General features: G+C 32.7%; 1 protein-coding gene across 1 annotated transcript; it reads left to right on the top strand.

Moving 5' to 3' along the window:
- Positions 1-532: 532 nt before the first annotated feature.
- Positions 533-3,968, top strand: LOC133676008 (probable protein phosphatase 2C 23). Its single transcript, XM_062097584.1, has 4 exons — positions 533-2,399; positions 2,525-2,638; positions 3,206-3,470; positions 3,570-3,968. The coding sequence occupies exons 1-4, from the start codon at positions 702-704 to the stop codon at positions 3,683-3,685; spliced, it is 2,193 nt and encodes a 730-aa protein (XP_061953568.1). The 5' UTR covers positions 533-701; the 3' UTR covers positions 3,686-3,968.
- The last annotated feature ends 9,786 nt before the right edge of the window (positions 3,969-13,754 follow it).

The following is a 13,754-nucleotide window of genomic DNA, read 5'->3' on the forward strand; positions in this document are numbered from 1 at the left end:
TTTCATTAAATAACTACCTAGATTATTTATTGGGTCATGAGTCAATCTATAATGTTATCTATAATATTATCACGTCATTGAATTATTTTTGCTAAAACAATTTTTTTTTGTTTTATAATTTTGACCTAGTTAAGATGAAACTGTATTTAAATAAATTATATATTATTTAAATTATCAAAACCCAAGTTATATTTTAAATTAAAAAAAATTCCAGTCAACCGGTAAATCAAATTGAGAATACCAACCATGATAACTATTGTAGCACACGTAAGATTTGACATTTGACGGAGAAGGAGAAACACATGACACACCCTAAGGTTAGGCCCAGTTTTCTTCTTGGAACTTTGTTTATTTTTGTGGTTAAAATTGTATTTAGATATATTTTAAAAATATATTTAATATGAAAAAATATTAAATTAATATTTTTAATGTATTTTGAATAATTTTATTATGTTGACATTAAAATAACAAGAAATATTAAAAAAAAAGACTATACTACAGTACGAAACAGACCTCAAGACAATAAGAAAAAACAAACCATTTCTGATTTCAAACACCCTTTTCTCTTAACTAAAAGTCAGCGCCTCTGTCTCTCTCTCAGCTTCCCCTCTTCTTCCCTCAGCTTCTCTCCCTTTCTCCACCTCTTTGCCAATGAAATACTCCAACTTACAGTGATTTAGTTTATACCGAAAAAAAATAAAATGGGAAACGGTTTTGGTAAACTGACGGTCTGTTTCACGGGAGATGGAGAGGCTCGCAGGAGAAAGGTACTCTCGGAACTAATATCCGACCCATTAGATGAAGGTCTAGGCCACTCCTTTTGCTATGTGAGACCTGACCCGAACCGTTTATCCTCCTCCAAAGTCCACTCAGAGGAAACAACCACCTTCCGTACCATATCCGGTGCCTCCGTCAGCGCCAATACATCAACGCCACTGTCCACGGCCTTCATAGACCCTTATGTTTACAACACCATCGATCGAGCTGCTGCTTTTGAGAGCTCAACTTCTTTTGCTTCGATCCCTCTGCAACCAATCCCCAGAAGTCTATTTGGGTCCCTTAATTCTGGCCCCTTAACTGGAAACTCGGCTCTGATGCCCTGTTCAGGTCCGATGGAGAGGGGGTTCTTGTCGGGTCCGATTGAGAGAGGATTCATGTCAGGTCCGTTGGATCGTGGGTTGTTCTCAGGTCCTCTCGAAAAGGGCAGTTCTGATCAGTTTCGAAGAAGCTTTTCCCATGGTGGTTTTGCTTTTAGATCCAGATCGGGTAAAAGGTCTCTGATTCGGGTTTTACAAAGAGCAATATCTAAAACGATAACTCGTGGACACAACTCAATTGTGGCTCCTATAAAAGGAGGGGTTGGTGTTGTTAAAGAACCTGAATGGATACTGAGTTCAGAGAAGCAGAATGAGTTGACAGTAAGTAGTGTTAATTTGAGTAGTGATGGTAGTTTAGAGGATGATGATTCTTTAGAGAGTCAAAATCTTCAATGGGCTCAAGGAAAAGCAGGGGAGGATAGGGTCCATGTTGTTGTATCAGAGGAGCATGGTTGGGTTTTTGTTGGGATTTATGATGGATTCAATGGTCCAGATGCGCCTGATTACCTTTTGTCCAATCTCTACTCTGCTGTGCATAAAGAGCTTAAAGGTTTGTTGTGGGACGATAAGTTTGAGCCTGATCAAATTTCTTCCCCTGCATCTTCCCCTTTTCAACCCGAAACTAGTAATTCTGTTGATAGTACTAATTCAAGATTAGAAAATGTGATGCATAACAGTGAAACTAATGGAAACTGTAGAAATTATGAGTGTTATCAGTATTTGGATCAAGATAATCATCCGTGTCCGAGTGGTGATGCTGGTTTTGATATGAGTCTGAAAAGAAAAAGGAGTAGGAGTTCCAAAGGTAAATATAGAGGGGCTGCTAAAAAATGGGAGGAGAATCAGAGGAGATGGAAATGTGAATGGGACAGGGAAAGAATGGAACTTGATAAGAGATTAAAGGAGCAACTGAATCGATCTGGATCGGATGGTTGCCCAATAAACCATGCAGATGTGTTGAAAGCTTTGTCTCAGGCTTTGAAGAAAACAGAGGAGTCATATTTGGAGATTGCTGATAAGATGCTAGTGGAGAATCCGGAACTGTCTTTGATGGGTTCTTGTGTTCTTGTGATGCTGATGAAGGGAGAAGATGTCTATGTGATGAATGTGGGTGATAGTAGAGCAGTATTAGCACAAAAGGCAGAGCCTGATTATTGGCTAGGGAAGATCAGGCAGGACTTGGAAAGGATTAACGAGGAAACATTGCATGATCTTGAAGCTTTCGATGCTGAACGATCAAATTCAATGCCTGTTTTGACTGCCTCACAGCTGAGTGTTGATCATAGCACCAGTGTGGAAGAGGTATAATTAGATTACAGTTTGTGGTCAAGAAATCTTGTTTTGATTAATTTAACATGTTTGCTTCTGTTCTGTTTTCTTTGCTTAGATGTGAAATGTATCTGAATGTTGTGCTGCATGCATTTCAGGAAGTGCAAAGAATAAAAAAGGAACATCCAGATGATGCTTGTGCTTTGTTGAATGACCGCGTGAAAGGTTCATTGAAGGTTACTCGGGCATTTGGTGCTGGTTTTCTCAAGCAGGTATGGTCACCATTTAAACATTCAAGCGCTTTCTTTTTCTTTTTCCTTTTTGGGTTAAGAAGCTCTATTCCTTCGCCATTTTTTCGTGCCTAAGAAGGCTACATCACTAACGGCTTGAGAAATGTATCCATTGGGACAAGGATAAGCTAAGCTTGGAATAGCACTGAAATTGTTCCTCTTAATTTCATCTTTGAATAGCAAGATATAATGATAATGATAATAATAATGCAATTGAGAAAAAAAGTTAAATATCCGTATAGGACTACCAATAATATAATCGTTAAGAAATCAATTTGGTGATATTTGAATAAGTTACACAAAGGATGCAATGATGCGTCTGCCTCATGTTCTATTTTGAGCAAATATTAGGGGAGCTGGGGAAGGGGAGCGTTCAGAGCATTTCGATTATTTAGAACTATAAAGTGTTAATTGATACTTCTATTATCCATTTGTGCTGACAAAGTATTGCCACTGGAGGAGGAATAATATTTTTTGGAATTGTAGTTCTTGGGAGTTTTTGCTTTTGAAATGTAGTGCCATTTCTCACTCCTGAATTTCCTTCTGCAGCCTAGATGGAACAATGCACTTCTAGAGATGTTCAGAATTGATTACATTGGCAATTCCCCGTACATAACTTGTTTACCATCTCTCTACCACCATAGACTTGGCCCAAAAGACAGGTTTCTGATATTATCATCTGATGGACTTTATCAATACTTAACAAATGAAGAAGCTGTTTATGAAGTTGAGCTGTTCATCACCTTGCAACCTGAAGGAGATCCAGCTCAACATCTGGTCGAGGAAGTTCTGTTCCGCGCAGCTAAGAAAGCTGGTATATATTGTTTAAGAATTAAATAAAGTTGTGCTGTCTGCATCAAAAATATGTATGGAAACTGAATTTAGTAGTGACTTTGCTTATGGTGAATTGCAGGTATGGACTTCCACGAGTTGCTTGATATACCACAAGGGGATCGACGGCGTTACCATGATGATGTTTCCATCATTGTTATTTCTTTAGAGGGAAGGATATGGAGATCGTGTGTATAATAAAGTAGATAAAAGGTACAGATAGAAGATATAGAGACATCTGCGAAAAAATCAGGCATTTCCCTTTTGCCTTTCTTCTTCTTTTCTTTTTCCTGGTCACCTTTGTAACATACATGGCAATTAAGCTCTGGGGAGTGCATCTTGGGAACTTAGTTGTGTAATGTGCTTGGTGGTGAGGAGTGTAAAGGTGTAGAAGCTGGTTCTTCTTGATTATAAACTGTCATGAAAAAAATGTAATTTTCTAAAAATAAATGGCATTCCTTTTGGAAAGGGTTTTGTTCCATTCCATGTTCTTTTTCACTGGTATATGGGATTATTTTGGCTTCCTGAGCATCTGCGCCTTTGATACCCTTCTTTTCGTAAAGCAATAAATATTTTGTTGCACAAAATATTTTAGTATGAGAATATGTGGTTAGTGGCCTTACAATTATATCTTTCGGGCTTTTCAGTTTAACAAGGATACATTGGTTACCTAAAAGCTGAGAAGCAGTTTAGAAGGGTGCACAGCAGATTCTAATGGCAACATGCTTTTGATATTTTCCCTCTTTAACAAATAGATAGGTCAAGCCAACATGATGGGTTTTTTGGGCTATTTCTTAATCTTATCTAATGGTAATATTGTGCACATGGCTATGAACTCCCTTGTCGCCTAAAGATTGTTACAGATATGGATACAAAATTTAGGACTTTGGAACTTGTATAGCTAACTTAACACACGGATATGGGGAGTAGTTGGAGTTTCTTTGCTTCGTAAATTGCAGGGTAAAATCTTCAATTTTGTCATAAAAGTGTGTATAATTTAATACTTTCTAGATAGCAGCCAGTCAATTTCTTCCAGTCAATTCCACAGAATTTTCGGTCATTATCAAATGTTCTTTAATTTGCAATGGGTAGTTTCGTGATTGAATTCTAGTCAGAAATCATCCCGTGCTGACCAATTAGAAAGTCAAAGAAACCCATTGCTCTGTGCTTCTTGTTTCTCAACATCAACATCCTACCGGCATTAAAACCCCAGCCAGAAAAGGAAATTCTCTTTGACCATCCACATTTTGTATGTCTCTTGCTTATGCCACGCAGCAAAGCAAAAACACTAGCCCTGGTGAGATGAGGTGAAAGCCACACAGCCACAGGGAGACCTTGTTTAGCTGACCTGATCATAAATCTCTCCAGCTGCTAGCTACTTTCATACTGGAGAGTAAATGCACTGCGGCTAGGAGATGGTGAGGTTGGTATCAAGCCTCACCAGTCATAAAAACCTGTCACTGTGTCATTCATTTCCAACCAACATTTTCAGTAATGACACAAAGCTGCTATTGTAGCCTATCCCTTTCAATTCCTTCTAATTTGATAGGAAGAGATGCATGAACTTTGGGAAATCAGTTGAGAGTCTTTAATATTTCTGCATGTGACATCAGAATAGGAGTGTTTACTGATGCGTGGTTTATGCAACAAAATAAAATAACACCCTGCTACGATAAAAACTAGCAAGCCTCTGTCGCAAACCAGTTGGGATCTGCTATACCGATACCTTCGTGCCATTCTTGACGATTATATATATAGATAGAAGAAATGGGAATGATTTTGAGAAGAAGAAAGAAAGAAATTGGGTCTTGGTCCAGCAATCAGCAGAACAGGACTGTCTCCCTATTGGGCGAATTGATCCACTTCTTCTTCTGCATGCAGCTGGGCCTGCAAGCCACTTTACCTCCTTTATATCCAGGAAGCAGACACCTCAAACTCATCTGTGAATTCTTCAGCCTTTCACCCCTCTGTTTATTAAGCAATAAATCGCAGGATTTTCCTTATTATAGTATGCTTTGATTATGGCACTGCATGTATATATGGTGAGATTTGAATATCATATTACAATTTTCTAATTGAAAATGTCAAATTATCTTCAAAATAATATTTTTAAGATTAATCAGATTAATAAATGAATTGCTTCCTACATTATCATTTAAATTTAAATCCTAAAAGAGGCTGGTATAATTTTTTTTTAATTTCTTTATAAAAGCATGAATATGAATGAAAGTTGAACCTAGTCTCAGTATACATAAATTAATATAAAAATACCTTTATCTAAGAATCCCAAATTAATCTTTAACCATTGAAAGTTTCAAGGAGAAAGTTTGATATATATATATATATATATATATATATATATATATATATATATATATATATATATATATATATATATATATATATATATATACCAAATACGTGGAGAGGGGGTTCTTTTTTATATGATCATCAAGTGCCACCAGATGATTATTAAATTTATATCAATGTTCAATGTCGACCTTCTCAACTTTCTATTGAAAAAGAACCCAGTAAATGCATTTGCTGATTGCCCTAGCGTTAATTTGACTTTGTAGTTTCTAATCCCTTACTTAGGTAAGCTTTATTTTATACTCCTTGTTTTCATTGCATAATGATGGCGACTTTATAATATAATTAAGAGCAGTCCAATATTATATACTTGTTTTTCTATCTTAATTAAATTAGAAACTTTAAACTCCATTGATGGCCTCCTAGTAATGGTAACAGTTCAATGATATGAAAGAAAGAAGAAGAAGAAGAAGAAAGTAATTGTGACAGTCGATGAAGTTAATTTCATTCCAAACTAGAAAATAAATTATATCCAAATATACCTAAAATGGGTCTTTGTATTTTTGATGTTATACTAATTAATGTCACCTTTGTAAGATTGGTTAATTGTTTGTAATATAATATATAGACAAAACACAACACTCAAACTCGACACATTACAACGGATATGATGTGAAAAATTATTTAAATCTGTACTTTTAATTTCAAAGAAAACCAATTTCGGGCAAGTTTTCAAACTTTTCATGAAAATTCTAGTTGAATTTTGGATGGAAACAATTTTTTTGGGAGGGAAATCAATTTTTGAAAAAATTCTTGGATGATGAATTTTAAATTTTCCAACAAATTTCTTATTAAAAATGAAAAAAAATTAAAAAATATTTTTCTTCAATTTCATTGATATATTTTGGATTTCAGAATGAAATCAAGTTTCACGAAGCAACATATTGTATAAGAGGGGTAACTGTCATAACTGAGTTTTTTACTCTCTTTTCAAAACTTTTCCAAAAGAAATACAAAATATACCAAAATTATTAAAAAATACATTTTCGATGTGATTTGGCTAATTTTTGATCATTTTGTAATTTTCAACCATTTCCCTTATTGTTCTCGTTGTCGCCCCCTCGCGAGAGCGCGACGTCGCGACGACTCTTCCTAGAGCGGGGAAATGATGTAGGGGTCTTTGTTTTGTGAATAAGGGAGCTGCCATCTAGTATTATGATCACTAGAAATCCTAACTGGTCTTTAGAGATTCTAAGGCAAGGGGCTGGTTGCGTAAAGGGAAGGTTTTAACACCTCTAGTACGCCCTACCTAAGGTAAGCTGCTTGGTGTTTGGTTTGCCTTATAATTGCTATAGTGTTTGTGTTCTCTAATCAGTTTTTCTAGGATGAGTTTGCTATGATAAATGAACTTGGGTTCAAAGTCTAAAAGAAAGAACCCTAGGCCAATATGGATCATACATTTAGATATGTTTATAAAGTGTCTAGGAGAACCGATGCAGATCTCTTAAAATCTGTATTTGATTTGAAATAAATTTACAACCTATGAATTAAGAGACAACTAAGATAGAAATATAATGAGATTCAATGTGCTTCAAAGCTCATTTTTCCCTTAGTATTTCAAGTATTGACAACTCGTAAATCGCAAGGAAGAGAAACAAAAAAACTAAGTTAGAAATCTAAGAAAATTCAAGGTGTTTCAAAAGCCTATTTTTACCTTAGTATTTCATAATTTTATAACTCATAAACCGTGGAATCAAAATTTAAAATATCCCCTATTATAATTGAGGCTTCTTTCAAGGATATGCAATTAAATTTTTCTAAATAACATTTTGGGCATAAACATGCCCATATGTTAAAAATGAACAAGTTGTATTACTCTCAACAATATTTTGAACATTTACCTTTCATAGGTTTCTTTGTCCTTATATTATTAAAAGATAATAACTTATTATTTCTAAAAAATATTTTGGATATTAACTACTTGAGGTTTCTTTATCCAAATATTAATAATGAATAATATAAAATTATTTCTAATAATAATTTTGATATTAACCCCTTTGGGATTTCTTTATCTAAATATAATAGTGAATAAAGATGAATTCCAGAAAAATAAGATTTTTATAGTTTTGGAATATTGGCCAACACCCTTTGGAGTTTTACAAATATGTTGTAAAATTCAGAATGTAAGAAAATAATTTTTTTTGTGTTTAAGAAATCCATGCACATTTTCGAACTTCAAATATATTTTTTTTATAAAAAAAATGTTCAAAATATTTTTTAGGGTATTGGCCGTATGCAACACACAAGAATATGTTTTTTTTTATTTTGTCAAAACATGAACAACACGATTACACAACACATCACAATTAATAATAAAAAAACATACCCATCTATTCCAAAATTCACAAGAAGCTTAAAACAATTCATCTAAAACAAACGAGATTTGGCATACCAATTTAAACTTGAAGCGTAAACAAATCTGACCCATCATTTTCTAAAATAAAATGCATAAGTTAACTAAAGAGGAAAGCATGAACCCAGAATCTTCCGAAAAGGAAAATAATTGAAAATCCTTAACTAAAGAAAAGGAAACGCCCTCATGTTTTTTCACTCTCTCTTCTGCACCTATAAGCTACCACTATTTCTATGTAATGTTCCATTGCAAGAAGATGCTCGAGCAAAGGGAGGAAGGGATGATGGAGAATTTTAAAGCTCACAGTCCCTCACGAATACACAACTTTAACATAAATAATGACATAGCTTAGAACCATGGAAGGGACAATGGATAAGCATACCACCTGTAGATCTTAGTTGCAGGAAAGGAAGTACAAACCGATGTGCAATCCCTACTTGTTTTGCCTTTATTAATCTTAAGAAACCTTACTCTTTTTTGTTTTCTCCTTCTATCTTCTACTCTTCACCTCCTTCCTCTCCTCTGTTTTCTCTTCTGCCTCTACTCTCTTTTTCGTTTGTTGCCCTCTGTTTTTTTCTCTTTCTTTCCCTATTTAGTGAAGGCTTTCACAGTCGAAAAGGTGAAAGAAAAACTCTCTCCCTGCATATAGCTGGAGGATCACTTATATAGAAACCTCTACACGTGCTATTCAAGGAAATATTGCAGTAATTATCGCAGAAATTATCTTCTATAACCAGCTCCAACAATTCTTATATCTATAGTCTTTTATATTGCAGTAATTATTTTCTTAACATATATGATTCAGTAATTATTTCCTTGACATATTGCTTCCTTGATATTAGCCTTAATGCTCTATGTTATCACTACATGTTCTCTCTCTCTTTTTTTCCCACAAAGTCAGCTGTTTATACAACTGTTTAGACTTGGAGACCAACTCTAATGTTTCCTCATCTTGACCATATGTGTTGGGGAAAAGAAGAGGTGAATTGTAGTTGATCATTTGGTGTGATAAGAGGTGATATTTTGCACACCAAACCAGCCAGAGGACGCAAGGATGAGAGGAAAAAAAAATAGACCAGCATGAACGGTTGTAGAAAAAGGAAAGAAATTACAAACAGGGGGGGTTATTTTTTTAAAATATAAATGAATAGTACCATACTAATTAATTCAACCATGGGGTTGTTTCATACGCAGCGTGGTTTTGTTAAAAATGAAGGATTGCACGACATCGTTTGAAGAATTAGAAATGTTCCCCAGTGTGGCAGCCAAACAATTGATGTCTCCAACATACTAATTAATATGCCAAGTTCCAAACGGTAGCATTTTTAAAGGGGGATATATGAAGGTAAGGAAATGGTGCCGTTGGTTTTGTGAAGAGAAGCAAAAATATAATCCAGCGTGGCAGCCCGGTAACATAAATTATTATGACATTTTATGATCTAAACCCTTTTTTTTTCAATTCCTTCAATGAAACCAATTAACTTTCAAAAGTTTAAAATTGGGCTTTAATTAACCCAATAAATCCTTGAAACATTAAATCGGTTTCCTTGAATCAGACCTGCAAACTCGGGTTAGAATCCTTCTCATGACAGGATTTTTTACTTTCACACTAGATATTCAAACAAGAATATCTTGAGCTTCTGATATCGAAATCAAGCGATTAAAAAAAAACAAATTCATATACACGTATAGGACTACAACTTTCATAAAGGATTAAAAGTTAGATAAAATTGTTTTGAAGAACAGAATCCGGCTACAATCTGGTTGGTCAAAATGGATCTCCTGATCTGATTCAGATACTAATAATGTTGAGCATCCCAATATGACTGAGAGTCTGACCTAAAAACAACGGGCCTTAGGACCTAATAAAGGCGTAAATCAATTCTTTACAACATATGGCTGGGATGGTCAGATATTGCATGAAATCAAGTCTGAACAAAGTCTACGTTGGAAAAAAATTGGTATTACAACAGAATTACGACAACAACAGAATCAATTTGTTAGTGCAAATTCTAAGGGATTTATCAAACCTTAAAGACCAAATAAAGAATAAATGAATTTAGCATTGTGAAGACTCCTAATTAATCTAAGAATCCTGATGATTTTGGCAACGAAGGAGGAGGATAAGGAGAGCAAAAGACAGCTGAAACGAGGTTCAAAAAACATTTCTTTATTCTATGCTTTTGTCAATCTTCCAGTAAACATGAGTTAAACTCCTGCATTCGATTCAAGAGGGATATGCACTATCTCCAGCATGTGGGGCCTAAAAATGAGTAACAACACTAGTATTGAAAGATTTTTCAAATAAAAAAAAACAATAAATAAAAATAAAAAGAGAAGACAAAAATCAATCAAACAAAAATGAATTTTTTTAGTGATTAAAATGTAATTAATAATAATAAGGACCAGTTTAGAAAAAATTTTTGAATTACACAATGTTATTTTAAAAGAGAAAGATTTTAAAAAAAAATTAAAAGCAAGAAGGTTATAGAAGTTTTTAGAGAAATCGAGAAAATATTAGATGATTGTGGAAGATTTTAGAGATTAAATGTGAGAAGATATTTTTAAGTAGTATAAATAAGTGGTTATACACAAAAAAAAAAAAGAAATTAATTTAAACATTAGAAGAAGAAAAGCCTCGCACTAGAAACACTTTTCCTTGTCCTTCCTTGCACACACCAACACCCTATACACATTAGAAACACAATTCGTTGTTCTTTCTCACACATACCAACATCCTATACACACCAAAATACTCCCTAAAAATAAAGTCTCAAAACCTCATGACCTTACTCTTCCAAAGAAAAGGTACACACACCAAAAGGTCCATTTTAAGATTTGGATGATGTTTAAAGTGTGTTTTAATTATTATGGTTTGTAAAAATATGATTGGAGGGTGTGTGAGTAAAATAGTGAAAAAAAGGATACGTAGGTGTCTTTGCTTTTTTTTTTTTTTTAAGCATATCAATGTGTTATAAAAAGAAAAAAAATTAACGAGCCAAATGTTTTAATTGTATATGGCCAGGTTTTTCAAAAAAAAAAAAATCATGTTTGCTTTTTTAAGAAAAATACAAAAGAGAAAATATATTGTATAATTTAGTATTAAAAAAACAAGTTTTTATATTTTGTATACATCATGGACATAACAAGATTATTAAAGTCACGAGAACTTGTTTAAATTTTAAAAATATATATATAAATTATTTATTTTAAATATCAATAATGAAGAATTTATACGTAATATGTATTTCTGGTATTAAAAAAAAAAGAAAAAAATATATGTTTTTAGCTCTAGAATGACTAGACTTAACCTATAAAGTCATGGTCCACTTTATTATGGTAAATTTGTTTTAACTAATAGAATGACCAATGATTTTTTTTAAATAGTGCTTTTGTATTATTTAAACAAATAAGCAATACAATTTACTTTAGAAATGGTGTATTAGAGGTGATATTATTTTTTTTATATATAATTAATTTCTTTATCCAAACACTGAAGATCAGTTAGAGTTTCCAGTGATAAAAATAAAAATATGTTGTAACTTTAAATCTTTTTAATTGATAAAAAATAAAAAATATTTATTTTTTCCACTCACCTTAAAAATTTTGATGCCGTAGGATAATCACTGAGATGCTATATATAAATTATAAATTAAATTAAATAAATTTAAAGGACAAGGATGGATAAAGAGATAAGAAATTGCAAGGAAGTCGTGCAAAGAGACAGGAATGAGAAAGAGCGTGTTCCAATAAAATAAAAGGGCACTTTCGGTGTTTTAAACACGCAGACTTTTAGGAAAAAATTCACGGCAATACTGGTCATGACCCTAACTCATCAATTAATGTAATAAAAATAGAGGATAAAGAAATGCAAAGGATTTACTATTTTTCCAACTACCTTCGTTTTGTGCACCCGCTTGTTTAAGATTACTAATTATGTTTCCGAGTAAATTAATAGTTGACAATTAATGAAATTATTAGGGTTAATTAAAACACCAAGAGTTTTTTTAATCCTAAATTGATGTACCAAATTAACACGAGGGTTGGTAGATTATTTGTATCAGAACTGCAATCAAATAGCAAAATAAATATTAATGCTAGTAATGTTCTAAGTTTGTTGTCTAAAAATTAACAGTTCGAGTCCTACAAATCTCAGAGTCACTGGAAACTTACATGATCATTAACTTCAGGACCCGTGAGATTAGTCGAAGTACGCGCAAGTTAACCAAACCTGCAGTCCATAGTGTTTCCTGTAGAGATGACATTCATTATTAAAATTATCGTAAAGGAAGACAAATTGCAACGTGGAATGCTACAATATAATAACGTTTTATTCATTCATTACACAAAACAAATGCTCTTTATACAGGGTAAGATGAAAAGGGATTTATTTAGTTTTATGAAATTAATAGGGGGTAATACTCTATCAACTTTTTTTTCACAGTTAAATATCATAAATATCCTTAAATAAAAAAAAAGTAAAGGATAATACGTGCTTTTGCGTCAGTTCATATTTTTTATAATAAAAAAATGACTTCATTTTGCTTCAAGTAAAAAAACTAAAAGAGGGTTCAGGGGTATTTTGGTATTTTCCTCATAGTTTATCTATTCTAATCTATTTGAATCATAGGCAAATTAATTTTTTAATAAATAAAATAAAAATAAAAAGATAAATTAATTGGCATGTGCAACGTCTTTCAACGGCCAAAAAGATTCAACTATTATGTCTTTCAAAGTGTTTAGTGGCGACACACCTATAGGGTTGTGCGTGTAATGCAATTCATGGTTGTTCGACGTCGATGTGGTTCTTTTCTAACTCTTCTTTTCTCTCTCCTCTCCTGAAAATCAGTATCAGGTCAGCCAAAATTCAAAGTTGTACTCCTATATATTTTTATTTCAATTCTGGTCTTTTTTTTTATTGATCTTTATTTTTTTGAATTGTTTTTTTTTAATTCCATCTCTTTCCATTTATGGTACTTATTCTTTTGATTGTTTTTTTTCAATTTTGTCCCTCAACATTTTATTTCATTTATTTTTTTCTAATTTTGATCTTCATTCTTTTAATTATTTATTTTTAATCATTTTATTAATTTTTTTTAATTTTATCACTCAACATTTTATTTTATTTATTTATTATCAAGTTTTGTCCTTATTATTTTAATTGCTTTTTTATCCTTATCTTATAATATCCTGGGTTGCGGGTTAGTTAGATTAACCAAGATGACTCGGTTTTTTTCAATGTTTTTTATTTATTTATTTAACTTCAATCTTTTTCTTGCTTATTTTTTGAAAAGAAATTTAATCCTGATCTCATGTTGCAGGTGACAAGTTAGTAGAGTGAATTTAGGTTGATTCATGTTTTCTTCTTTAAAGTTTTTTTTAAAATTGAATTTTTTAAAAAAAATTATCCTTTAAGGCTAGATTATTGATCTTGAGCTTTATAATTTTTTTTGCTTTCTATTCTGTAGAGTATTTTGATTTAATATTTCATGTGTTTGTCCAGTTAATCCTAATTATCATGACATGAATATCTTTTTTTTTTTA

Source organism: Populus nigra, chromosome 1 (assembly GCF_951802175.1).
Source record: "Populus nigra chromosome 1, ddPopNigr1.1, whole genome shotgun sequence".
Lineage (NCBI taxonomy): Eukaryota > Viridiplantae > Streptophyta > Magnoliopsida > Malpighiales > Salicaceae > Populus > Populus nigra.